Source organism: Dama dama, chromosome X (genome assembly GCF_033118175.1).
Source record: "Dama dama isolate Ldn47 chromosome X, ASM3311817v1, whole genome shotgun sequence".
Taxonomy (NCBI): domain Eukaryota; kingdom Metazoa; phylum Chordata; class Mammalia; order Artiodactyla; family Cervidae; genus Dama; species Dama dama.
In genome coordinates, this window is record NC_083714.1 from 118,563,080 (window position 1) to 118,588,229 (window position 25,150).

General features: G+C 40.4%; 1 protein-coding gene and 1 long non-coding RNA gene across 3 annotated transcripts in view; one reads left to right on the plus strand and one right to left on the minus strand.

Annotated features, from left to right (window-relative positions):
• Positions 1–13,385, minus strand: part of LOC133053050 (uncharacterized) — a 39,535-nt gene extending 26,150 nt beyond the window's left edge. For both annotated transcript variants that reach the window (XR_009692086.1, XR_009692085.1), the window contains exons 1-2: positions 11,944–13,385; positions 9,865–9,943 (exon numbers count right to left, since the gene is read on the minus strand). This is a non-coding gene — a long non-coding RNA (uncharacterized LOC133053050). The remainder of the gene's footprint in view (positions 1–9,864; positions 9,944–11,943) is intronic.
• TMEM47 (transmembrane protein 47) overlaps positions 11,203–25,150 on the plus strand; it is a 29,888-nt gene continuing 15,940 nt past the window's right edge. The window contains exon 1 of the mRNA XM_061137837.1: positions 11,203–11,502. Within this exon, the coding sequence (XP_060993820.1) occupies positions 11,277–11,502 (226 nt within the window). The 5' untranslated portion in view covers positions 11,203–11,276. The remainder of the gene's footprint in view (positions 11,503–25,150) is intronic.

The following is a 25,150-nucleotide window of genomic DNA, read 5'->3' on the forward strand; positions in this document are numbered from 1 at the left end:
GAGGAGGGCATGGCAATGCACTCCAGTATTCTTTTTTTTTTTTGCACTCAGGTATTCTTGCCTGGAGAATCCCATGGACAGAGGAGCCAGGCGGGCTACAGTCCACAGGGTCACAAAGAGTCAGACATGACTGAAGCGACTTAACACACATGCACACATGCATAGTCATCTCTAACTTAATCTAGACAAACTTCTCTATTTCTGATCTCTTTCTATTTAAAGTACCATTAATGATTACCACCCCCTTCATGAATCAAAGCTTTTTTGTGGTGAAGGGGCTTGTGTAACTCAATGAAGCTATGAGCCATGCCATGCAGGACCACGCAAGATGGACGGGTCATAGTGAAGAGTTCTGACAAAACATGGTCCGCTGGAGGAGGGAATGGCAAAACATTCCAGGATTCTTGCTGCAAGAACCTCATGAACAGTATGAAAAGATATGACACCAGAAGATGAGCCACCACCACCCCCCCGCCCACCAGGTGCCCAATATGCTACTGGGGTAGAATGGAGGGTAATTACTAATAGCTCTAGAAAGAATGAAGAAGCTGGGCCTAAGCAGAAATGACACTCAGTTGTGGATGTGTTTGGTGGTGAAAGTAAAGAACAATACCGCATGGGAACCTAGAATATTAGGTCCATGAATCAAGGAAAATTGGATGTGGTCAAGCAGGAGGTGGCAAGAGTGAACACTGACATCTTAGGAATCAGTGAACTAAAATGGAGAGGAATGGGTGAATTTAATTCAGATGACCATTATATCTACTCCTGTGGGCAAGAATCCCTTAAAAGAAATGGAGTAGCCCTCAGAGTCAACAAGAAGAGTCCAAAATGCAGCACTTGGGTGCAACTTCAGAAACGACAGAATGATCTCGGTTTGTTTCCAACAATATCAACATCACAGTAATCCAAGTCTATGCCTCAACCACTAATACCGAAGAAGCTGAAGTCAAATGGTTCTTTGAAGATGTACAAGATCTTCTAGAACTAACACCAAAAAAAGATGTCCTATTCATCATAGGGGATTGGAGTACAAAAGAAAGAAATCAAGAAATACCTGGAGTAACAGGCAAATTTGGTCTTGGAGTACAAAATGAAGTAGGGCAAATGCTAACAGAGTTTTGCCAAGACAACACACTGGTCATAGCAAATACCCTCTTCCAACAACCCAAGAGACAACTCTACACATGGACATCACCAGATGGTCAATGCCAAAATCAGACTGATTACATTCTTTGAAGATGGAGAAGCTCTATACAGTCAGCAAAAACAAGACCTGGAGCTGTGGTTCAGATCATGAGCTCCATATTGTAAAATTCAGACTTAAATTGAAGAAAGTAGGGAAAACCACTAGGCCAGTCAGGTATGACCAAATAAAACCCCTTATGATTATACTGTAGAGGTGATGAATAAATACAAGGCATTATATCTGTAAGACAGAGTGTCTGAAGAACTATGGACAGAGGTTCATAACTCTGTACAACAGGTGGTGACCAAAACCATCTCAAAGAAAAAGAAATGCAAAAAGGCACAATGGTTGTCTCAGGAGGTCTTACAAATAGCTGACAAAAGAAGAGACACGAAAGACAAGGGAGAAAAGGAAAGATAAACCCAACTGAATGCAAAGTTCCAGAGAATAGCAAGGAGAGATGAGAAAGCCTTCTTAAGTGATCAATGCAAAGAAGTAGAGGAAAACACGTGAAGCGTTCCATATTTTTAAAAGAAAAAAAAAAAAAGAAGTAGAGGAAAACAATAGGATGAGAAAGATTAGAGATCTCTTCAAGAAAACTGTAGATATCAAGGGACCATTTCATGCAAGGAAGGGCACAATAAAGGTCAGAAACGGCAAGGACCTAACAGAAGTAGAAGAGATTAAGAATAGGTGGCAAGACTACACAGAATAACTGTACAAAAAAGGTCTCAATGACCCAGATAACCACGATGGTGTGGTCACGTACCCAGATCCAGGCAAAAATACTGGGGTGTGTTGCTGTGCCCTCTTCCAGGAGATGTTCCCAACCCAGGGATCAAACTTGTGTCTCATGTCTCCTGGATTGGCAGGTGAGTTCTTTACCACTAGCACCACCTGGGAAGCCAGTTTGATTCACTGCTTGCTTATTTAAAAAAAAAAAAAAAAGCAGAATGTGGATCATGTGAGAGACTATGACAACAGCAGAAAAAGAAATAAAAAGAGGTAAAGATTTTTAAAATGGGAAAAGGTAACTCATGTATACATACTTTAGAAATGCCTTTTGATTGCTTTAACCTCTCTCTGGGTCTGTTTTTCCCACTGGATTTAGGGAAAGGGAGTAAATACCACAAACTGTGGGAAAACACCATGAATTTAAAAGAATATGAGAGTAGAATCAAATGAGAGTAGAATTAAAATGCATGGAGTAACAGAAGGGATTTTGCTCAAGTCTATCACAAATTAAAACCACACCCTTTAAAATAATTTCTATCTTAGTTTTGCCGACTCCAAAGAACAACTTTAATGTATTTATTTTTTCTTATATTATTCGATCCTACATTCAGAAACTTGAGCAAGGAATGAAAAGTAGATCTGGGTTTTCTCCTAAAAGAAAACCTATTTCTAAGAAAGAAATGAACTCTAGGAAAGGCATGAGAAACAGCAGCACACACTAATTAAGTCAATGAAAAAATACATTTAAAAAGACTTAAAGACCCAAAGAACACACAACACACAAAAAATATGTGCTCTCCCTCCTGGACACACACAAAGTACTGAAATGTATGGACACAAAGAAGTGTCCAGAGACTGAAGTGAAAGTGACAGTGAATTGGTAAAATGATTCAAAACTTGTTGAGAAAAACTGCAAAAGATATTGACTAGAATATATTATAAAAAATGTACTTCTCCAAATGTGTTTAAGAATCTGCTTTATCTGTCTTGTTTTATCAAAATTGGTGATACCTTGTCAAGAAATAGTGAAGGGTTATCAGAAATCACAGCTTAGTTCACAGTAGGGTGATGATGTCAAAACATAGAATGGTGGCGTCAATCACATTAATTTTATGCCAACTATGAAAAGTTGGTTCCAACAAGCATCACTAGCCTGACCTTTAGTTTTGTCAACTCTAATAATCAATATTTTTTATCTTCTATTTTTTTCTCCTGACCTGCTAACTATTCATATATAATTGAGCTTTATATAATTTTTAAAGGAAATTTTGTCTTTCACTTTCGTTTTCTCTTCATCATACTGAAAACTCCTGTGTCCATTCACTCTGTACATCTCTACATGTCCCCTGGATAAACTTTCCCAAATGCTATCTCTAGCTTACTTTCGACTGCACAGCCAGCTTATGGTCTCAACACTGTTAACTGGTGCGCCACTTTTTGTCTGCCATTTCTTCAATTAAGACCAGTATATGTGAGTTTCCCAGATCTAATAACTGGGATGGCTAAAGATAAGGAATTTAAAAAGAGTTTGGAGAGCAATTGCAAAATGGCCTGAGTTTGAAACTACAACAATCAGCTTCATCCTCTTCCTTTCCCTACAGATACCATTTCCAGGTCTATGACTCTCTGTATTTAATGGTCTTTATCAGTGGGGATTAGCTATTCTTTTCTACTTTGTTCCATGAAGCTCTTTCCGATGACTTGGATAATTGAACTTTTGCCTTTTACTTCTTGATCCCTAGTAGCTTATTTACGTGGAGAAGGAAATGGCAACCCACTCCAGTATTCTTGCCTGGAGAATCCTGTGGACAGAGGAGCCTGGTGGGCTGCCCTTTATGGGGTCACACAGAGTCGGACACAACTGAAGTGACTTAGCAGCAGCAGCAGCAGCCTATTTATGTAATGTGAAGTTGCAATACATATCTCAGTGAATTCACAAGAAGCCAGGGGTCATTCTTAGTGTACTTCAGTCTTACAAGTTGGTTTTTAATGTGCAATTGAAGAAGCATCATCATTTGTATTCATCAGTTAATTAACATGTCCAACTCCTGGAATTGCACTGAGAATGACCGCTCTCAGAGGAGGGTAGAAAACAACCACCAAAAAGGTGACGAAGATCTACTGAATCAGAAATGCACTGATGACCCTTAAGGTACACAATGCTGACTAATCATAGCCAATGGGATAAAAATCAGTGGCAATCAGAGCCTGCCGTGAAGTGCACATGAATGAAACTCCATTCTCCTGGTCACGGCACAAGGCCTTGAAGAGTAAGGAAGAAAAGGTGCATTTAAAAATAATTCTGTTATGGAGAAGGAAATGGCAACCCACTCCAGTGTTCTTGCCTGGAGAATCCCAGGGACAGGGGAGCCTTGGTGGGCTGCCGTCTATGGGGTTGCAAAAAAAAAAAAAAAAAAAATTCTGTTAGTAGCTGCTTTTACGCAGCTACTTGCAGTAGAGGTTGAGCCCTGAGAGGCCTGGAGTAGATGGAGATCAGGTGCTTCCCAAACTTTAATTTGTACACTAATCACTATGGATCTCACTAAACTACAAATTCGGACTCAGTTGCTTTGTGGGGGGAGGGTGAGGTCAGGACCTGCATTTCCGGCAGACTCTCACGTGACTCCAATACTGCTGGTACCCATGGACCACACTTTGAAGAGTAAGGATTTAGAGCTGTAGGGATGGAACCCACTGAATGAGCAGATGGAGAGAGGAGAAAGGGACAGGGCTGAATAGAGAAGAGAGGATAGATGCAGGTTCTGATGAGGTAAGCAAGACATGCAGGCTTTCCTTTTTACAGTGTAGCACCCTTTCCTCATGATGTCTCAAGCAGTCAGAAAACTTTCATAAATTCAAAACTATATAGTGCAATTGGATATGTTTTTCCTGGAAATTTGGTGAAGGCTGATATTTGCATCTAGATTGGTTAGGGGTAGAACTGAGCATTTGACTAGATGCAGAACCAGATACAGAGAAGAACAGAAGCAGTAAGGATTTAGAAAAGGATTTTGGATTTTGAAGGATCATGAAATTATAGAGTCAAACAAAGTTTACCTAAATCTCCTAGGGATCAGAAGGCTTGAAGCTGACATCTGGATTATGCTAATATAATAATTATGATTAGTGCTTACTGTATGCTAGACATTACACATTATATAAATTTCCTCATTAATCCTCACAACAACTCAGTGATGTAGGTATAACCCTATGTTATAAAGGAAGGATCTGAGTTTAATGGCATGGCCAAATCCATATAGTCAGTAGGTTCCAGAGTGATCATCTTAACCTTGGTCTGGCTGAATCAAACCAACACCTATTCTTGTTTACTGAAGACCAGAAAGCTTGAAAGGAAAGACGGGAAAGTGTGAAACAGATAGGTTAAGAAAAAGTTTAAAAAAATGATTCAGGGAATGACAAAAAGTTCTGATCTTCATATTGTTCTGATATTTCTACCAATATCTGTTTGGCCCTGAATGAACTGACATTTTGAATTTTGACAGACTCCTGATGAATCATGCATGCAGTACTACTCACTAACTTTACAGGCAAAATTTAAAAGGTGAAATCTAGAGGTGAGAGTTACACTGAAATACAATTCCTAAGAGGATCTTTTTTTTTCCACTAGCCTCAATCCCCTAGCATTGCTGACATTTAAGACCACCTTTTGGAAATTCCAGAGAGAAATAGCTTAGCTGCATTCTTCTGCTTGGAAGTGTGACTATAAATTGCTCCGGGTACCCTTTCTACTTAATCCTTTTTTAATTTCAGCCTTTCCTTCAATTAACTTTGAGCCATCACTATACTTAAGATGTATGAATTGGGGTTCATTTTTTTCCATCATAAGTGTGAGTGCTTCAGGCCACAAAGGAGAGAAGGGATCCACACTTTCTAATGAAAGAGAACTTTCTTATATAGTACCTATCAGGAGAGCATTTGGAAGAGCTTCCAGTTACAACAATTTTGAGACCATCTACATTACACAAAATAAACATATGGGAGAGGATACAACAGTGCTAACCATCATGCATTATGAAACTGTTTTTGAGATGAGAAACTGACATTGTTGCAGTCTAATTTGGGAGGGGAGGTTCTAAGCAGGCAGTTCTTAAAATTTTTTCATCAAGTCATGGGTATCTTCATGTAAACGTCCAAGAGTAAAAGATCTCTATGAAAACTCAGCAAGAAGTGCACAAAAACAGCTTTTTATCCTTAAATTTTTGGCCATGCTTTGTAGCATGTGGGATCTTAGTTCCCTGACCAGGGATCAAACCCACTGGACCACCAGGGAAGACCCACACGAAGACGACTTTAGATTAAAATCTAAAGTCACAGAGAATGCTTAGCTTATGAGCTCCAAAGAAAGCAATGGAAAATGTGAACAAATTCTCAGGGTGATTCCTAATGATGAGGATTCCATCTCTACTTTAATTTCCTTGATTTGTGTTTAAGCCAACACCCAAGTCATGATTCAACACTAATCTCCTTCAAGCTTCACAGAGCATAATCTAAACCTGCTCATTCTACCCCAATATTTCTGAGGCTTCCACGGTTCCAATTTCAATTTAGTCCTCAAGTGTGGGGCACACCAGGAGAGATGTAGAAATGATGTATCCTGATGACGATGGCCAAGGGTAGATGAAATGCCACCAGGATGATGAGAATACGTTGGTAGGCATCCATTTGCTTCAGGGTAACAAAAAGGTTCAATTTATAGTTGTAGAAACAAAGAAACCAGAAGTTTAAAAATGCAGTCATATACACCAATAAAAACATTTTTTTAAAGGCAGTCCCCAAGTGGTGCTAATGGTAAAGAATCTGCCTGCCAGTACAGGAGACGTAAGAGATGCAGGTTCGATTTCTGGGTCGGGAAGATCCCCTGGAGTAGGAAATGGCAACCCACTCCAGTATTCTCACTTGGGAAATCCTCATGGACAAAGGAGTCTGGTGGACTACAGTCCATAGGATCACAAAGAGTCGGACACAATCGAAGCAACTTCGCACAGTAGGCATGAAGTACTCGAAGAGCTTATACTTGGTCATTTTTCCACAAAGCTCTGAGAAAATAGAACTAAAATATAAATATGCAACAGGATTTGTGCAATAAGTGATTTTAAGAAAACAGAAGTTTGAAAAAGATGGAAGAGACATTTAATATTAATCCCACTAGGAATATTCTAATTTTCTCTGTATTTTTACTTTCCGGGCATCTGATACACTTCTTTCGTTACAATAAACATATCAATATCTGCTTTAAAACTTATCATCCTTCATTTCCAGTGGCTTCTTGTGTTTTCCTTTTCATGATTTATTTCCTTTCTTTGTGGGCAAGTAAATTATTACGGTCATAGGTACTATTATGAAACAAGAAGTAGCTTGAAGTTAAAATATTCACATATTGCTGCCTGTTTTTCTGACTTGACTGTTTCAAGCCTGAGTCTGATCTCTTCCTTTACTTCAGAGTCTGGGAATGACTCCTTCCTGCCTTTCCCTGGCTACATAACTCAGGCAAAGTTACGTGTCAGTTCTGACTCCAATTTTCATGAAACTCCTAGACTGTGGAATAGAATTTGGACCCTTAGCTTTTGCCCCCCTGAGGTCCAGGAATAGGGGTGACCGTGGTGACATGATGCCCAAGCTAGATTCAGGTGAAAGAGGGGGTCTCTGGCGTCTGTGTAGCATCATAATGAAGGTCCAACAAAGTCATCACTTCTAACAGTTCTCTTGAAAATTTGCCTAAGCAAGGGACTCTTTCTTCACAGTTCAATGTAGTCCCATTTCATTTCTCACTATGGGTCTTTTCAATTTTTGTTTATACTCCACACACACACACACACACACACACACACATCTTTGGTTGTCACCTCCCATCTCACTTCCAGCCAGATATCTTTTTTTTTGGTAGGTTTTCATTCAGTGTTTACTAATTGATAGAAGCCCTGCTTCACTATTTCCATTTTTAGAGTAAATGCAGGTCCACCAAATACTATAAAATCTTTGGGGCTAACTATGTTGAGGAACTCAGCCTTTTTCATATCATTGAATGATACTGTGGCTCATATGCTGTAAATCAGACAATACCCAACAGGGTTTGAGGCTCCATATTTATTCACACTAAGTGGAATTAACCAAAACCATAAATAGCCTCACATCAGTTTGCATTTTTTTTTAACCAAATGAATTTGCTACAAACTTATGAAAAAAAAAACCAAAAACCCAACCTTCTGTCTTGAGAGCTTTTTGTATTATGAAAATGAAGATTTAGGATTGTTGAGCTGTATTATGCCCTGTAAACTTGACATAATTAAAAGAGAACGGGGTATTCTAGGAGAATTTGGTTATTTGTTGTTTAAAATGCCTTCTTTTTTTTAACTTTTGAGAGTACAAAGACAAATTCATAGGTGGTATAATGAAGGATGGAGTCACTCAAGTAAGCAGTTGAGACCAAACCAGAAAGAAAACGAAGCAGGAGGAGCATGGGGTTTAGGGGGCTGAGGCGGGTAGAGAAAGAAGAAAGCCCAAATTAGATGGAACAAAGACAAAGAAAAATATTGGCTGACTGGGATAAAGGGAAAGTGATAGAACTTGGAGGAAAAAAGGTAACTTTGACGGCATAGTCAAGAAATATTCTTAAATATTATTCTCTTTTTTAAAAAATATTATTTTCAAATGTACACTTTAAACCTGCGAACATATATTCAGGTAATAGAAAAATATCCCAGGTCTGGTCATCCCTATTAGTCGTCATTGTTTTTAATTTTTCAGTGTTCCATTAGGAACTATTTTCAAGGATAAGCATTATTTCTTATAAGATTATTTCTCCTTGGAAAGCTACGAGGCCAAAAAGCCTGTTGGAAGTTAGAAGTTAAGGGGTTCAGAGCGCTCTAGCACTGTTCGTTAAGGGCAGTAAATATCATGATGGAAAGGTAGGGGGAAGTTGCCAGCTCTCTAATTTCCAAATGTAAGAAAACCATGGGTTTTTATTTCACATCGGATTGGTTCTTATTCTCAAGCCATTTGATACTAACTCAACTGTTTCTTACATTCAAATTGTTGCTTCAGTCAAAATGTAGTCAGCTCTATGGAAAAATGTGATTAAAAGAAAAGAAACTGTCAGGGCTTGCCTGGTTTCCCTGGTGATCCAGCGGTTAAGACTCCCGAGTTTCCATTACAGGGTACATGGGTTTAACCCCTGGTCAGGGAACTAAGAGACCATATGCCTCCCAGTGTGGCCAATAAATCAATCAATAAAACAAAAACAGCAAACAACAAAAACCCAGTTACCTATAAAAAGTAACTCCTGCAGTGGGAAAGGATGAGGTTTCATTAAAAGAGAGAAAGCATTTTTTCTATTTTTCCATTCTTCCTAATTAAAACAAAAATTTATTGATTTTAATTGGAGGCTAATTACTTTACAGTATTGTGGTGGTTTTTGCCATACACTGACATGAATCAGCCACGTGTGTCCATGTGTCCCTCCATCCTGAAACCCCCCTCACCTCCCTCCCCTCCCCATCCGCCTGGGTTGTCCCAGAGCACTGGCTTTGAGTGCCTTGCTTGAAGCAGGGAACTTGCACTGGTCATCTATTTCACATATGGTAATATGCATCTTTCAATGCCATTCTCTCAAATCATCCCACCCCTGCCTTCTCCCACATAGTTCAAAAGTCTGTTCTTTACATCTGTGTCTCTTTTGCTGTCTTTGTCTTTCTAAATTCTATCTATATGCGTTAACATACCGTATTGGCGTTTCTCTGACTTACCTCACTCCGTATATCCAGTCTTCCTTTCTAAACCAGTATTTTTGGGTTTCTCCCCAACTTTCCCAGATAGTGAAAAATCTGGGAACATCCCTACCCCAACGAACTATTCAATAAATTGTTTCTTTTATAGGAAAAAGGGAAAGTAGTTAAAGAGATAAAAAGAGACAGATAACCTACCATTACAAGCTGAACCAATCACAGAATTGCAAATTCAATTTCAAGGTGAGTCTATTCCTCGGGGGGGTGGGGGCGTCTCCTTAAAAACAGAAAGCGTCTCCTTAAAAATCCAGTCGAATCGGATTGAATCCTTAGCCCCAAGCACACAGTAAGCGCGGATAGATTGATTACTTAAAAATATCCCACTTTTCCTATGCCAGGCCCTGGGCCAGGTCTTCCGGGCACAGGAAAATGTTAATGCCATTTACAGATTCAGATCCAACTTGGCATAATGTAAAGCCCAATGAATAAAGGTTTTAGACATCGCGCGAAGAACACAGCAGCCGGTGAGCAAGTAAGGTTTACATCACATTTTATGGAAGCTCTCCTTCCCATTTTAGCTCCTGCGTTCGTTCCCTGAGCAAGCGCCCTTCCTAGGGGGCGCGAAAATAGGCGAGCTCAGAGAACAGAAGCGCCGGTAAGCTGGCGGGGAAAGTTAGGAAATAGGGACAACTGGGGGGTGGGGGGGAGATGACTTACTCCAAGACTAGGTCCATCCTGAGTTTGAAAAGAGAGTACTTTTGTTACTTTTCTCTGTGTTCCAAATCCCCGGGATGAGAAATTGGCGGGGCGGGAGGGGGCGTGTTACATCACTGAGAGAACCTCCCTAGGATCCAGTGGCCACATCCCAGGAAACCCAGGAATCTACAGCTGACGCCTTCTAGAAAAGGACCCACCCCAGCTCCCTAAGAAAAGGAAGCCCACGTGACGGGCGGGGGCGGGGGCGGGAAGCAGGCGACCCCGGAGCCAGCGCGGCCAGGGGCGGGGCCGGGGGCCCCACTGCTTCGAGGAATCGCCCGGCGCAGCGGTTCGGGGGCGGAGGGATCGCACTGGGCTCTGGGGGCGCAGCGGTCGAGGACGGAGGACTCGCTGAGCGCGCGCCGCGCACGCGGGGCCGAGAGAGAGGGGATCCGCTCCACGCTCACCGGGCACGGGCACGGGCGGGGCGGACGCGAGCCTCGCGCGGGGAGCCGGAGCCGGAGCCGGAGCCTGACGCCGCCTGGGTGCTGACCGCTGCCCCTCCCCGCTCGGCGCCGCCTCCCGCAGCCGGGGAGGGGCCGGGGCGGAGCGAGCGAGCCGGGCAGCGCCGGGGCGGAGCGGGCGCGGGCAGAACGCGGCGCGGGGCCGGCTGCGAGGGTCCGCGGCGGGATCGGCATCGCTGCGGCTGCCTACGACCCGCTCCCCGGCTGCCCGCCCCGCAGACCCACCTTCGCGGCGCGGCGGGAAGCGCGCGGAGCTCCGAGGGAGCGAGTCCCCGCGCGCGCGCGCGGCGGCTCGGCTGCTTTCCTCCGTGGGAGGTCAGGCTCCCGGCTCTCCGGACCCGCCTGGCGTCCTCGTCTCCCGCGGGGCGGGCCGGCTGCGGCGCCCGGGGCATGGCTTCGGCGGGCAGCGGCATGGAGGAGGTGCGCGTGTCGGTGTTGACCCCGCTGAAGCTGGTCGGGCTGGTGTGCATCTTCCTGGCGCTGTGTCTGGATCTGGGGGCCGTGCTGAGCCCGGCCTGGGTCACGGCCGACCACCAGTACTACCTGTCCCTGTGGGAGTCCTGCCGGAAGCCCGCCAGCTTGGACATCTGGCACTGCGAGTCCACACTCAGCAGCGGTGAGGACCCCTGTCTCCCGCCTCGGACGGCCCCGCGCCCCGCTGCCTGGACGGCTACCTCCTCTCCCTCCCACCCCCCGTTCTGTGTCCCCTGACCCTCGTCCGCCCCCTTCATGCTGGCCCTTCGCCGGTCCTCGGGCTCCAGCCAGCTCCCCGATCCCCACCCCTCCCCTCTCCCCAGTCCGGGTCGCCGAACCCAGTGCGATGCCCCACGCCCTCTTCTCCGTGGCCATTCCTCGGGCTCTGGAGTAACACGTATGCCATTCTGGGTAATTGTTAGCATTTAAGGCGAGAACCGTGTGGTTGTGTTGAAAATGCAACGCCGTCCACACCCCCGTTTAAAAAAAAAAAAAAGCGAAAGCGCCCCAACTCCACCGGGATGCTGTGGGCTCTCTGCCTTCCCCACTTTCCTCTCTCTAGGAGAAATTTGCCTGAGTTTACCTCTTGGTGCCCGCGTTTCTGTCTGTTGTCCTCCACTTTATCTGGCTTGTCCCCGATGAGTTTCGGTTTGGATTTTAGTTCCTTAAATCTTTGAGGGATGTGGAAAGTTGGGAGACGGACAGGCTTTAATTTCCTTTCCTTTTTTGGTGACACGGTCCTTGGTTAAGAGTTGCTCTTCCGTCTTTCCCACTCCAAATGCCTTCTCTGTCCTCCAGATCTTTCTCTTCTGCATGAGGGACTCACAAGATGCCTGGAAAGTTGTGGATTATTCAGGCATTATTCACTTGTGGAAGCTGCAAAGGGATGGGGTGGAGAAAGGAGAAGGTAGTCCCCGGGGGAGGTTGCTACTTTACTGCCTTGAGCCCCGGTTGCCTTCCTCTGCACTCCAGTTACGCCCTTAGCAGAAATCTGCCAAACTTCGGATTTCCTCCTGCAAACCGCTATTCCTTGCTAATCTTGATTCTTCAGCTGCTGGTGTCAGTGCAGAGAAAGGGGAATGAAAGAGGACCTGGCTGTGATTTTACACAGCTACACGTGCACCCCTGAGAAACTCATTAAATTCCTTCGTGACAGTTTCATGTCTTCTCTGGGACTCTTTATAAAGCTTTACTGAAAACGTGTCAAGTTCTAGGCAAGTTAAAATAGGGAAAAAAGCCACAAAAAATCAGATTTACTTTTGTCTTTCTTTTCTTGTTATAAGGGAAATTAGTTCACTTGCTTTAGTTTCTTCCATAAATTTGATGGTGTTTACAAAAGGCTTTTTTCTTTGATATTACCTCAAAATTTCCATTGAAGGATTTTGTCTTTGTTGCTTAATTCACTGTGGAGGGGACTGGTTGGCAGCGGGAGGTCAACATTTAGGTCTTTTAATTCTTTCAGGGTTGGTTGTTTACAACTAAAGATAAAATAAATCGGTAAAATGCCTTTCTTCAGTAACCAGGAGATCCAAATAAACTTTGGAGAGAATATCTTTTTTTTTTCTACTCCAGTAGAAATGGAAATTTATGTAGGAATGCCAGCTTCAGCACGTCTCCTTAGCAACGTGAATCCTTTGCCCCTTTCTCACTGTCTCCTGAAATAATAGCCCCCTGATTGCATAAAGACTTTTCAGATAGGTTAGAGAAACGAGCTTCAACTCTCATATTCTTTTCAGGCCCATATCCTTTTCTCTCGACCAGGAATGTGGGGAATGGGGAGAAGACAGCTCGAGTTTGTTGAGCGTCTGCAGTGTTTGCTAATTTCCTTAATTGCTCCATACCCATTTATCTCTGTTTTTTCCTCTCTAAGCTAGGAAATAGGGAGACAGAAGCTTAATGCAAATATAGTGATAATAGGACTCTGCAAGGTAAAAATCAGAGACTGGTACAGTTTTTTATATTTTTCCCTCTGAGCCCGTTATTCTATCCTCTTGCAGAAACTCCAGCATTTATTTCTTTTTTTCGTTCCTGAAAATAGTTTTCATCCTAGAGAAAAAAGGATACCTCAGAAGCGAACGGGGGTGGTGGAGAGGGTTTGGTTGGAGGCTATCTGAAACAAGTTCTTGACTTGCTTTATGTAGTAGCAGTTCGGTTTTCCTCCCCATGGTGGTGGGTGGGGAGGGTGCAGGAGGAAAGGAAACACAATATGGAAAATTGCTCCATCTCCCCACTTTACAAAGTCTGTTTTCTTAGAGTGTTTGGTAGACTTGAAGCTTCTGTTCACCAGTATTCTGAAACAAGGGGGGAAGCTTGAAGTGAAACGAGCAGTTCTTTTCTTGCCCGTTCCAAAGGGCAGGCAGCTTTTCTCAGTCTGTTTGCTGTGTTGAATAGCAGAAAGCAGGGAGGGCAATGTTTTCTCTGAAGATTTTAAGAGATCCACTTCATTGTGTCTCGAAATGAATTACCTCAGGAGGAACCACCAAGGACAGTTTTACTGAAGGCCCTTTACCAGCATCTTCAGGGCTTAATTAAAAACCTTTGTCTTAATTAGAATTAAAACTGCCGTGAAGAGGCAAGCTTGTAAATACAGAAGGGAAATTTCAGGAATGTTTCTACTGATGACAGTATGTCCTACTTAGGCCCAGTTTTTACACAAACTTTCCTCTCAGCCCTTATTTTTACAGGTGCGTTTTTAATTTTGGTACCAAATATGCGTCGTTTACTGCTGATAACCTGTTTTATGGTTTTAAGCAAAAGCAGAACCATGCCTTTTTTGTCCTGGTGTATTGAAGGTTGCGTCAGCACTTCTAGTATGAACCAGTGGGTGTCGGTCAACCGTAATGCTTTTCTCTGGTGTCCCAATTCTGTTTATGGGGGACTGCCCAGGCATTCATCTTTAAGCTATAAATTTCCCAAAAAGACCAATGAGAAAATGGCTAAAAGACTGGCATTCACAGTGAAAACACGAAAAGAAAAAAGATAAAGTATGCTTGTTAGGAAGTTTAGAATAGGTAGTCCTCACATGGCTGTCGGCCACAGAATTTCTAACGATGGTTTTCCCCACTTCTGATTTTGGCAATCTTTTAATACATCTTAAATATTTATTTTAAATGATAGTAATGTTTTAGACATTTGCTTAGTCACTTTTAGTTTCGATAACTTTTTTTCTAGAATATAATTTTTAGAGTTTCACAGCCATAGCAATTACAAGAGAAATCCTTAGTGCAAGTAGAATTACTCAGTGTATACAGAAAGCTGATACCCTAAACTTAACTTCAACCTCTTTGGGTGATTTTATGTTTCTTCTATAAAATTTATAAATACATAGCTATTTCATATAAATTAGATTGCTTTTTTGATGTCTGTGTTACTTATTGACTAAGCAAAATGCAAGTATGTGCAGATGGCCAAATGAACACAATTTACTGAGAGTAATTTTGGAATATAACAAGTGGCAATTATCTATCTTTCTGTCCACAAAATACTTGATCAGACAGTTAGTGCCTTTTTCATACAATATTGTTAACATCATCCGTGCACTGTCCTAAAAATAGCTGTATTTGTAACATGAGTCACTGGCAGTTTTGAAATGGCAGTGCAGTGTATGCTAATAACAGGTGAATATTATTATTATTTTCAGTTGACAGGGGTTCTTTTGAGAGTGCTTTGTATGTAGCTCATTTTTTAAAAACTGATATAAAAATCCACTTTAAAAGGCATTATAAGAAAACCTGTCTAAACACCTGCAAATCTTAGAAAACTTGAGGTACAGTGATTCTGAGTTCACATGTGTATCATGTATGCATATTTTAAATCCATACCTTAATTGGGAAACTGAATTTCCTTGGAAAACTTCACAATATGATTTACTCCAGGGAAGGTTCAGCTTGTTGCTTGAAATGAGTTGATATTGACGCATGTTTACAAATAGCTCAGCAAGCCGGGAAGGTCACGATAGTTACACTCTATTCTGGCTTCCTAAAAAAGAACTAGAACAAAAGAATTTTATTTAACCTATACAGCATAGACTGATGGAAAATTGTTCAAAGAGCAGCACTTAGCACTGAAACTTTCTTGTTTAATAATCCAGAGAAAACAAAGTATAACATTTCAAGATCCTCCTGGTGATTTTCTTTTAAGGTCTCCTAAGATTCTGAAGTTCCCCAGACTGACTTTTACAAAGGACATTTTAATTTGTGGGCAGATATAATTCCTCTTTTGCTCACAATCATAGAATGATTGTAATCCCCAGGGGGCCATTTAGATCAATCTTTGTCAGCTAAGGGATTTGATGAGTATGTGAGAAGCCTGGCCTTTCATAAAACATTTCAAAACCAAAACAAACAAAAGCATATTTCAAGCAATAGATTTTGCCTGCTGTCAGGAATAAATTTGAAGAATCACTTTCAAGTTTAATAGTGAGTAAGCCAGGGAACCCTGGCGGACTGTAGTCCATGGGGTCACAAAGAGTCGGACACAACTTAGTGATTAAACATCAGCCACAAAAGCAGTCCTTTTCACAGTATGTCTAGTAGTACACCGCCATTTCACCAAGTGGCCTTGGTGGTGGTGTTCAGTTGCTAGGTCATGTCCGACTCTCTGAGACACTATGGACTACTGTTCCCAAATAAGTCCCTGGATTACATAACCTGAATATCACAGCAACATTTGTATGAACTATCCTAAATTATAGCATAATCCTGAAAGAGGGCAGAGTAGTGTTGTGAAGAATACGAGGGAGGCTTTGGATTCAAACTGCCCTGAACTTGGCCACTTCCCAATCATATGATCTTATAAAACTTAACATCTTCACATGGTTTGCCATGAAGATTAAACATAATAGATACTCGCTCATTAGGATTGCATTTCTTCCTTATCATATATTCAGAGAAGCAAACCCAAAGTGATATATTCTTTTTCATTAATTGAGGACTTTTTCTTCCTTAGATGGTAAACTTTTTTTTTTCCGCACCAGATGATTAAGTATGTTGTGCATCTCAAATTTAAATTTTGAAAGGTACTACCCAGCATTTAGTCTTCCTGCAATGGAAGGCTGGCTTCCTGGTGGCTCAGAGGTTAAAGCGTCTGCCTGCAATGCAGGAGACCCGGGTTCAACCCCTGATCGGGAAGATCCCCTGGAGAAGGAAATGGCAACCCACTCCAGTATTCTTGCCTGGAGAATCCCATAGGAGCCTGGTAGGCTACAGTCCATGGGGTCGAAAAGAGTCAGACACGACTGAGCACTTTCACTTCACCCAGCATTTAACAGTGCTCTTGGTTGATCCTAATCACAAAATGATTACCTACTATCTACCTTTTATTCAGTACTATTCCAGGCTAGACATCTCACTTATTCCCAGTGTTGAATAAATTTGAAATGTAGGTAATGCTACCCCATATATTATTGTGAAAGTGAAGAGGCTCAGTCGTGTCCGACTCTTTGTGACCCCATGGACTATAGCCTACCAGGCTCCTCCGTCCATAGAAGTTTCCAGGCATTTTTGTGCATTTACCAAGTCCTCAATCAGTGGTAGAGACAGTTTTTTTCCAAGAGTGTTCCAGTTATTAAAGCTGGAAAACAAACCACCTCCAAAGTTGGTGGTGTCAAATAACATTTATTTTATAACGTCCATGACTTTGGTGGGTCAGGAATTAAGATAGGGTGTGATGAGGATGGCCTGTCTCTGCTCTTGGATGTCTGGAGCTGGGGGCCAGGGTGATTTGAGTGGCTGGAAACTAGAACATGCAAAACTGCAGGATCATCTTCCAAATAGTTTCACGATGTTTGACACATTGGTGGGAATGGCTGGGAGGCTGGACTCCGTTGGGACTGGCCTGTCTAGCATGGTGGTCTTGGGATAGTTGACTTCTTACAGGATGAGTAGTTTTCCTGAGAACAAGGGTTGGAAAAGAACCAGTCTCCTGTCAGAACCAGCCTGGGAAATCAGAGGAGCCATATGTACAGCCCAGATTCCGGGGAAGAGAACTGGGTTCTATTTCTTGATGGAGCAGTGGCAAGGTCACATTGTAGAAAAGCATGTAGGAGAGGAAATGCTCTTGGGCCACGTTTGCTAGGCTGACACTAGAGTCTAACTACAAATCTGCCTTCTTTCTTTATTGCCTCTGAAGAACAAAGACAACTACATAGCTCCTTTCTTTGAGAACTTTGAATCAATTATATAAATAATGTTTGGCTGGGGTGAAAGCTGCCCTCAACCAACACATGGCTTTAATGATTAGTCACTTGTATGGGATCACTCTGATTTTGGAAGGTAATGAACTCAAGATCCTAACCTGCCTACAAACAGACAATGCTTTCTCTGTCTATATATAAACACCTTAAGTCACTTTTGGTTTATAGTCTCAAAAGGATCAAACTGATTGAGGATGCATGTGTGCATGGTCAGTTGTGTCCGATTCTTTGTGACCCCATGGACTGTAGCCCACCAGGCTCCTCTGTCCACAGAATTCTCCAGGCAAGAAAACTGGAATGGGTTGCCATTCCCTTCTCCAGTGGATCGTCCCCACCCAGGGATCAAACTCCCGTCTCCTGCATTGCAGGTTAATTCTTTACCACTGAGCCACCTGGGAAGCCCCCATCTGGCTTCTTAATGTGATACTTTATGTTGCATGATAAAATTTTTGCCGTTTTAGAAAGTTTTGTATGAGTCTGATGAAATGGTTTGTTCATGAACACTACAATGCTGAAAAGTTAAAAATTCGAGACAGTAGTTAAATTTTATAGTGCTAGAAAGGTATGAGAGTTGCAGAGGCTTTTTGTTTGCTTTTTTTTTTTTTTTTACTATTTTAGTAACATGATTCTTCTGATAATTGCCCATATGTTGAATCACAGAATCATAGCACATTTGGACTAGAAAAGATCTTTTAAAATAATCTTGCCCAATTGAATTTATTGCATAGATTGAAAAAAATGAGGTGAGACAAAATATTAAAGACTCAATAGAGAGATTGTAGTTAGCCAGAGTATTTTTGCAGGATGGGTTTTCAGAATTTCCAGTGATGCTGAGGATAGCTATCTCTAGGTGTGTGAAGGATTGTTGACTACTGTCATGTATGGAAGGGCTTCCCAGGTGGTGGCAGGGTAAAGAACCCTTCTGCCATCGCAGGAGACATAAGAGATGCGGGTTTGATCCCTGGGTCAGGAAGATCCGCTGGAGGTGGAAATGACAACCCAGTCCAGTATTCTTGCCTGGAGAATCCCATGGACAGAGGAGCCTGGGGGGCTACAGACCATGGGGTCGCAAAGGGTCGAACATGACTGAATCGACTTAGCACACACAGCACATCATGTATGGAGCTTTGGAGGAAGAAGTTAAGGACTACTGTGAAATAGGTATCTACTTTTTAGAAGATTATTTATTTATCATCCAAGATTTCATTTTCCTATAGAATTTAAAGAGTTTTCAAATAAACTCATATATGTTAAGTCCGTTAGGTCTTAGATGTTTAGTATCATCAAATTTTACAGTTGCTGTGGCTAGTCCTTAAAAATCAGCAAAAAATTCTTTTTCTTTACATTTCTCCACGATCGTCTACTTTAAAACAACTGCTTAATTTTAAGTTGAAAACCACTTCCAACAGCCTTTGGAAGCCAGCCATGCAAGTTTCTTAAATTGACTATATGCAAATAAATTTTACTAGATCAACTTATTACTGCATTCTAGTTTTGTTTTTTAAAAGATACACTTATTTATCAAGTGACAGATTTTTCCTTAAGCAGAATTTCATCCTCACGTGTCAAAGGTCATGGACAGTTAAATCTTACCAGTCTTTTCAAAGTATTGGATCATCTCCCTTGAAAATTAGACAAGGACACCTTCTTTACCCTTTTTTTGCTGCTATATTTGTTTGGGATTTTTGAGACATTAGTAGACCATCAATTTTCTGTTCTATTGTAGTGTTGCTTTTGGCACCAAAGACTCTCATTAATAAAACAATAACCCCAACAAAAATGAAGCATCCATGGTTCCCAGAAAACAGGAAAAAAAAATCTAGATTATTTTGTCTCTAACAGCTTAACCGTTGTGAGATTTAAAATGATAGTTTAATGAGCCATATTTTCAAGATAATGTCACATATCTTGATTCTATCTTTATAAAATATATGTTAGGCAAAACGATGATACAAAATAGAAGTTAAGACCCCAAGTCAAATAGTCTCTATACATGAAAAAGCACACCCACGAAAGAACTCATAATTCCATCGAAGGATTTTTCTGTCATGTTTTATGGTCCTTAAACCAAATGTTCATTGTCATGCATAGCACTTTGTGAATGCAACCTGGAGTCTATTCCTAGCATTAAGAGGTGACTTAAAGGGAGAAGTGTCCAGGGAGGGCCTTTCCTATCTCCTCTTATGTATCCAAGGAGTTAACTTTGTTGAAACAGATTCACTGATTTCCTAGCAGGGAGTGGGTTTTGTCCTGGTACAAAGTCAGCCAGTCTTTCTGGTGGTGAGAGCAAGGTGATTAATGAAACAAACGGCTTCTTTTAAACAAGTTAATGAAATAATATAAATGTACGAAGTAGTATAAAGGAGAAAATATAAATTCACCTTTTGCAGGGTACAAAGAAGGGTGCTCATCTAAAGAAGCTTGTTGACAGGAAACTGGTGGGAGCACTAGCTTGCCAAACTTGTTCCTCCATATTTACTAGGGGTGTCGTAATACTGATCGTGGGTGACTGGCTGGCTGACTTCCATCTGCTCTTTGATTATTATTAGCTACGCTAAACCCATCACAAAAGCTTTTTAGTTGCTTAGAGGCATGTCACCAACTCCTAGTCTTGGCATGGATTTTCTTCTTGTTTTTCCAAATGACCAAGTTATTCAAATTGTAACTTTCTTAGCTTTTTTCCAAAGAATGGAGAAGAAATGATCTTTGATGTAACAAACACATCACAAGTTTATATACTATGATTAGTAATTACTGTTGAGAAATACCAGAACCCATTAGTTAATATTAGTTACCATCGAATGCAGATGTAAGCTTTTTGATGTAATACTTGGTAAGAAACAGCACTCATTAGCAGTAACGGTGTCTTTCTTTTTTGTCTAAATACTGAAACATACTCTAATAGTAGGGCTTTTGCTAAGCGCTGTATACAATGGTTTTATTTGGGGGAAGAAACACCATATGTTCCGGTATTTAGATGATAAATCATATTTCCGCCAAATTCTGTGACACAGCTGAAGTGCCCCTTTATGAAGAAAAAAGAATGTGTGTTCATCAAGCATCAACACAAAACAACTCAAAAGTCTTGAATGTAACTGTCACAGATTGAAAATTGATAGCCTGTTTGACACTCTTAGACCACCAGAATTACCACCAAAATGTTAGTAAAATTGACCTGTACTTTGGTCATTAGAATTGTTGTATTATATATTCTGATGGTTACTTGGGGTCATTTATGTGTTTAAAATCAGGTTGGTACTGTACTTTTGACCCATTTTTTCTAATCCATAAATGGGCCTAAAGAGTAAGACTTAAATCGTATTGTTGCCAACTTGATTAACATGAGTTTTAAAGTCGGTGCTTCTTTCTGACATTCCACTTAATATTCTGCAACCCTCTGCACACAGTGTCTAGACTCTGTCATTTTATGAAAGACATAGTTATTGGCCGTAAATATTTGTTTGCACGTGAAGAATGTTAGTTTTGATATTAGTTGCTTGAGAAAAGAGATGGTCATTTTAATTTTTGAAGTTAGAATCCAGACTCTTCTTTTGCTGCCTTTGTTTGTGTCTGTATCTCATGGAACAGTGGAAAATTAATGCAATGCTGACGGATTTAGGTCAGGATACAACTTAGCCGAGAAAACAAAGTTTAAAGTCCCTCAATAGTGGTTCTGGTTTTCCACTTCATCTGCCAAATGCAAACTAAACTTCAGGGAGAACTTCTGGATGACTTGTGAAGCAGTGTCAAGATCACAGGAGAGAATACTCTTCTAGACTGAAGACAATGGTTTTTATTGCAGTTATAGATACCATTTTGGTTAATATTCTTTTGCAGAATTCAAAGGTAAATATATAAGTGCCTGTCTGGCAAGTTTGAATGTAATTATAAAAGTTATTAAAATCAGTATTTTACTTTGCAATGAGAATTATAGAAATAGAATCGTGCATTAAAATATCAGAATACACTTGAGGAAGTACTACCCAGTCCAGCTGTGGGAGTTGAATTTATAAGGGTAAAAATCTGTTTCTTCATTACTTTTTAATTATATCTAATTTGCTAAAGAAGTGACAATTGTGTACTCAGGGATTTACATATGTAGAACTCATCTTAGCGTATAAACAATACCTACAGAATTAAATGAATTAGCCAGTGTTTGATGAGGTAAGGGTTTTGAAATGAGACAGGTAGAGGAAAGTTTTAGGCATTGGTGTGGTACACTGACCTTGGCTCAAAAAAGTGTGGAAAACATATCATCATTTAGATTTTGCCTTTCCCGAAAATCGGAAGTAAATTTTGACCATGAATTCCCCAAGGGAATGTGAAGTCTCCAATTTGGCAGCTGTAATGTGGCCCATAGAATTTTCATAATGCAGTAGCAACTTCAGGCCAGTCTCATGTATTAGACTGTTAAGTAAGTCAGCACAATTCTGCAGAATACTAAAGCATTTATAGACATTGGAGGCTCTGGCACCAGCTAATAAAAATACCTTGAAAGAGGATTTGAATTTAATTCCTGAGTTGCATATTAATGTTGGACTTGATGTTATGATATAAGGACCACCCAATTTTTATTCTCTTACTACAAGGGAAATTATAGCATTGTGTGTGTATATTTATTTATTATTTTTTCCTTTTCCTTTTTTTTTTTTTCCCTGTTAGAGAAAGCTCTCCCAGGGAAGTGCATACTTATCTTAAGCCTTGACTTTTGTAGGTTCAGTGCCAATGCCTCCAGAGTGTCAGTTTTGCCAAAATACTCTTAGGTGGAAGTTCAACCTGAAATGGCAGCCTCATTTCAGGTTGTATTTCCATTTCCAAAGCATCCCTTCCAGCCGGTTTGAGATCTACCGGTTTAAGGACCAAGGCTGTACATTATTTCCTCAAAACCGATGATCACTTGTTCTCTCAGGTCTTAGAAACCAGACTCCGATTTCAAATCAGCTGGCCTGACATTGAACAGTGACCAGTTTTAATTGTACAGAGCACTGCAGTTTGTGAAACAGTGCTATGGCCACTGATGTTCTGCAGAGCTGGTTTATATTCACTGCTCCACTACACTATCAGTTTATCATTTATAGAAATGGATAAAACTAATGCAGAGTAAGAAATCTCTAAGGACTCTTAACACTTCATCTGATTAAATACTGTGGGGGCTATAAAATTGGGGAACTAAGATTGATACAGAAATTAACCAATTATGAGAACTTAGATGATTTTTTTTGAAGAAATGGAGCTGAAAATTGAGAATTTTATGATATTTTAATTTTTCTTGCAGATACTGAATGTGGGATAGCAAGTATTTGTGGTGTGCAAACTTTCTAATGGAAAAAGCAATTCGCATAGAGATTTTTGGTCATTTATTATGCTATTAACATAAAATTGCCCAAGACCTATAGTATATAACAAAACATTTTATATGTATATGTTCTTATTAAATCTACATTTGCTAGGTAAGTAAATATATATCTTTGTAAACAGGAATCCCAACCTATTAATCAATGGCCATTAGTAGTTATCTGTAAAAGTATTTTTGATTTGTTTTATTCCCCATTTCCTAGTTATTGTTCAGTAAGAAAGAGGAAAATGGTATCAGACCAATCTACATAGTCCCTGACTTTATCCATGAGGCAGGTCCTAATTATTTGGACAGTGGACTCTGTTGCTATTTACTGAAAGCGACACTAGTGCTAGACCTTGAAAACTGCCCTGAGCCTTCTTACCTATGGTAGCCGTATCAAACCACTTTTTCAACCTATTGATTGATACTCAGCTGGTCAGTGAGTTAAAGCTTTGGTCCTGGGCAACCTGCCTGAGTGATTCATTCCGAATGGTTATAATGACAACAATCCCCAAACTTGGCACCGTCCACCAGGGATACAGCCTCAGTGCTTCAGTCTCAGCTTCTGGCCAGGACAGTGGCAGACATATGTGGCCCAATTCTAGTCTCTCTTGGAAAATAAAAATGACTTTTCTGCCTGAGCAGGCATAACTATGGTTGTGGCCCAAAGGGAAGGGTAGCAATATCACAACAGTGGAGATGCTGGTGAATGGTGCTCTTTTTTCACTATGTCTGAAGTGACTTTCTCATTAGCTACAACCTCAATACTTGAAGTGAATATAGGACATATAGAAGAAAATCAGAACTGGTTGTATTCATCTGCTTTTTAAAACTATTTCCTGTGCTGTAAGAGGTTCTCTTCCTAATTAGGTTCTAGTCCTTTTTAATACTTCTTATTCTCCTTATAGCTTCTATTGCATTTTATTGGCTTTCCATATGAAATAAAGTATTACTGTGTTAAGGAAATTGAACATTATATGAGATTAGGATTTTTTTGCAGTTATCTGTTGCTATGCTGGATAAGCACCACTTTGTACTCCGGAACTAGTCTATTTATCAGATTGGCTTCATTTTGAAATTATTATGTTTGAGAGCCCTAGAAGAAAGTTTAGCATTTTAAAATGATACATAGGCATAGACCAGAGGTCAGTAAACTCTAGTCTGAGGGTCAGAACCAGCCTCCCACTTGTTTTTGTAGATAGAGTTTTCTTGGCACAGCCATGCTCATTTATTTACATACGGTCTTGAGCTGCTTTCACACAGCATGGTAGAGTTGAGTAGTTAGAACAGAGGCCATGACCTGCAAAGCCGAAAATATTTAATATCTGGCCCTTTATAGGGGAAAGTTTGCCAGTTTTTTTCCTTAGTCTTGTTTTTTTACAAAATGCAAATAAATAACATATTTTAACTATTTAAGGATATTTAAAGTAGAGAAAAGTGATCAAAATTCCTGTTTTATTTTGGATTGAAAATTAGAAATATGTATGGCAATTTATGCCTTTGGGGCTATTTGAAAGAGCTTATCAGAAAAAGGCAGTCTGTTGTGCTTATATTTTTAAGATATTTTTTAAGTGAGTAAATATTTAGTTGTATCTTGATTTAAACAAAATTGATACTTTCAAAATTCTTACTTATTTAAAATAAATTGGAGAAAGTTACTAAAAACAATAATCATTTTATGAAAATAATATTCCAGCAAGAAAATGTTCAGCATTGGCTCTTAAAGTCTCCAGGGATTTGATTGATGTCTGTCTGGGTAGATTGATGTTATTATTTTCTTTGTACCTCAAACCCTTGGATAATCATGAAAATTTGATTTATTATTCAGAAATTTCAACTTTCAACTTTTCAGAAGGAATTCTGTTATGTTAAAGTACAATAAAATAATGCTATGAATAAACTTTTTGAAAGAAATTTAGAGACTTCCAAATGTAAGAACTATTATTATTTTTTTTTTATTCAAAGCTACAAGATGCTTTTATGGAACAACAGCAACAAAAAAAATCCCCATAGTATGGCTATCCTTTTAAACTTGAATTGAAAGCCAGATAAACTTTTGTTTGAAGTTATATTGCTTTGTTACAAATAGATGGCATAAAAAATGCTCTCCACTTTCTGGTGATTCGTCTTTATATTTTAAGGAGTGTGGATTTGTTCTGTTTTCCCCTTGTTTGTTTCTTGAACGCTGTGCAAGTTCTAGTTCAGTGCCAGCTATATATCCAGAATTTATTAGGAGGAGAGGATATGGAAGAGGATGCT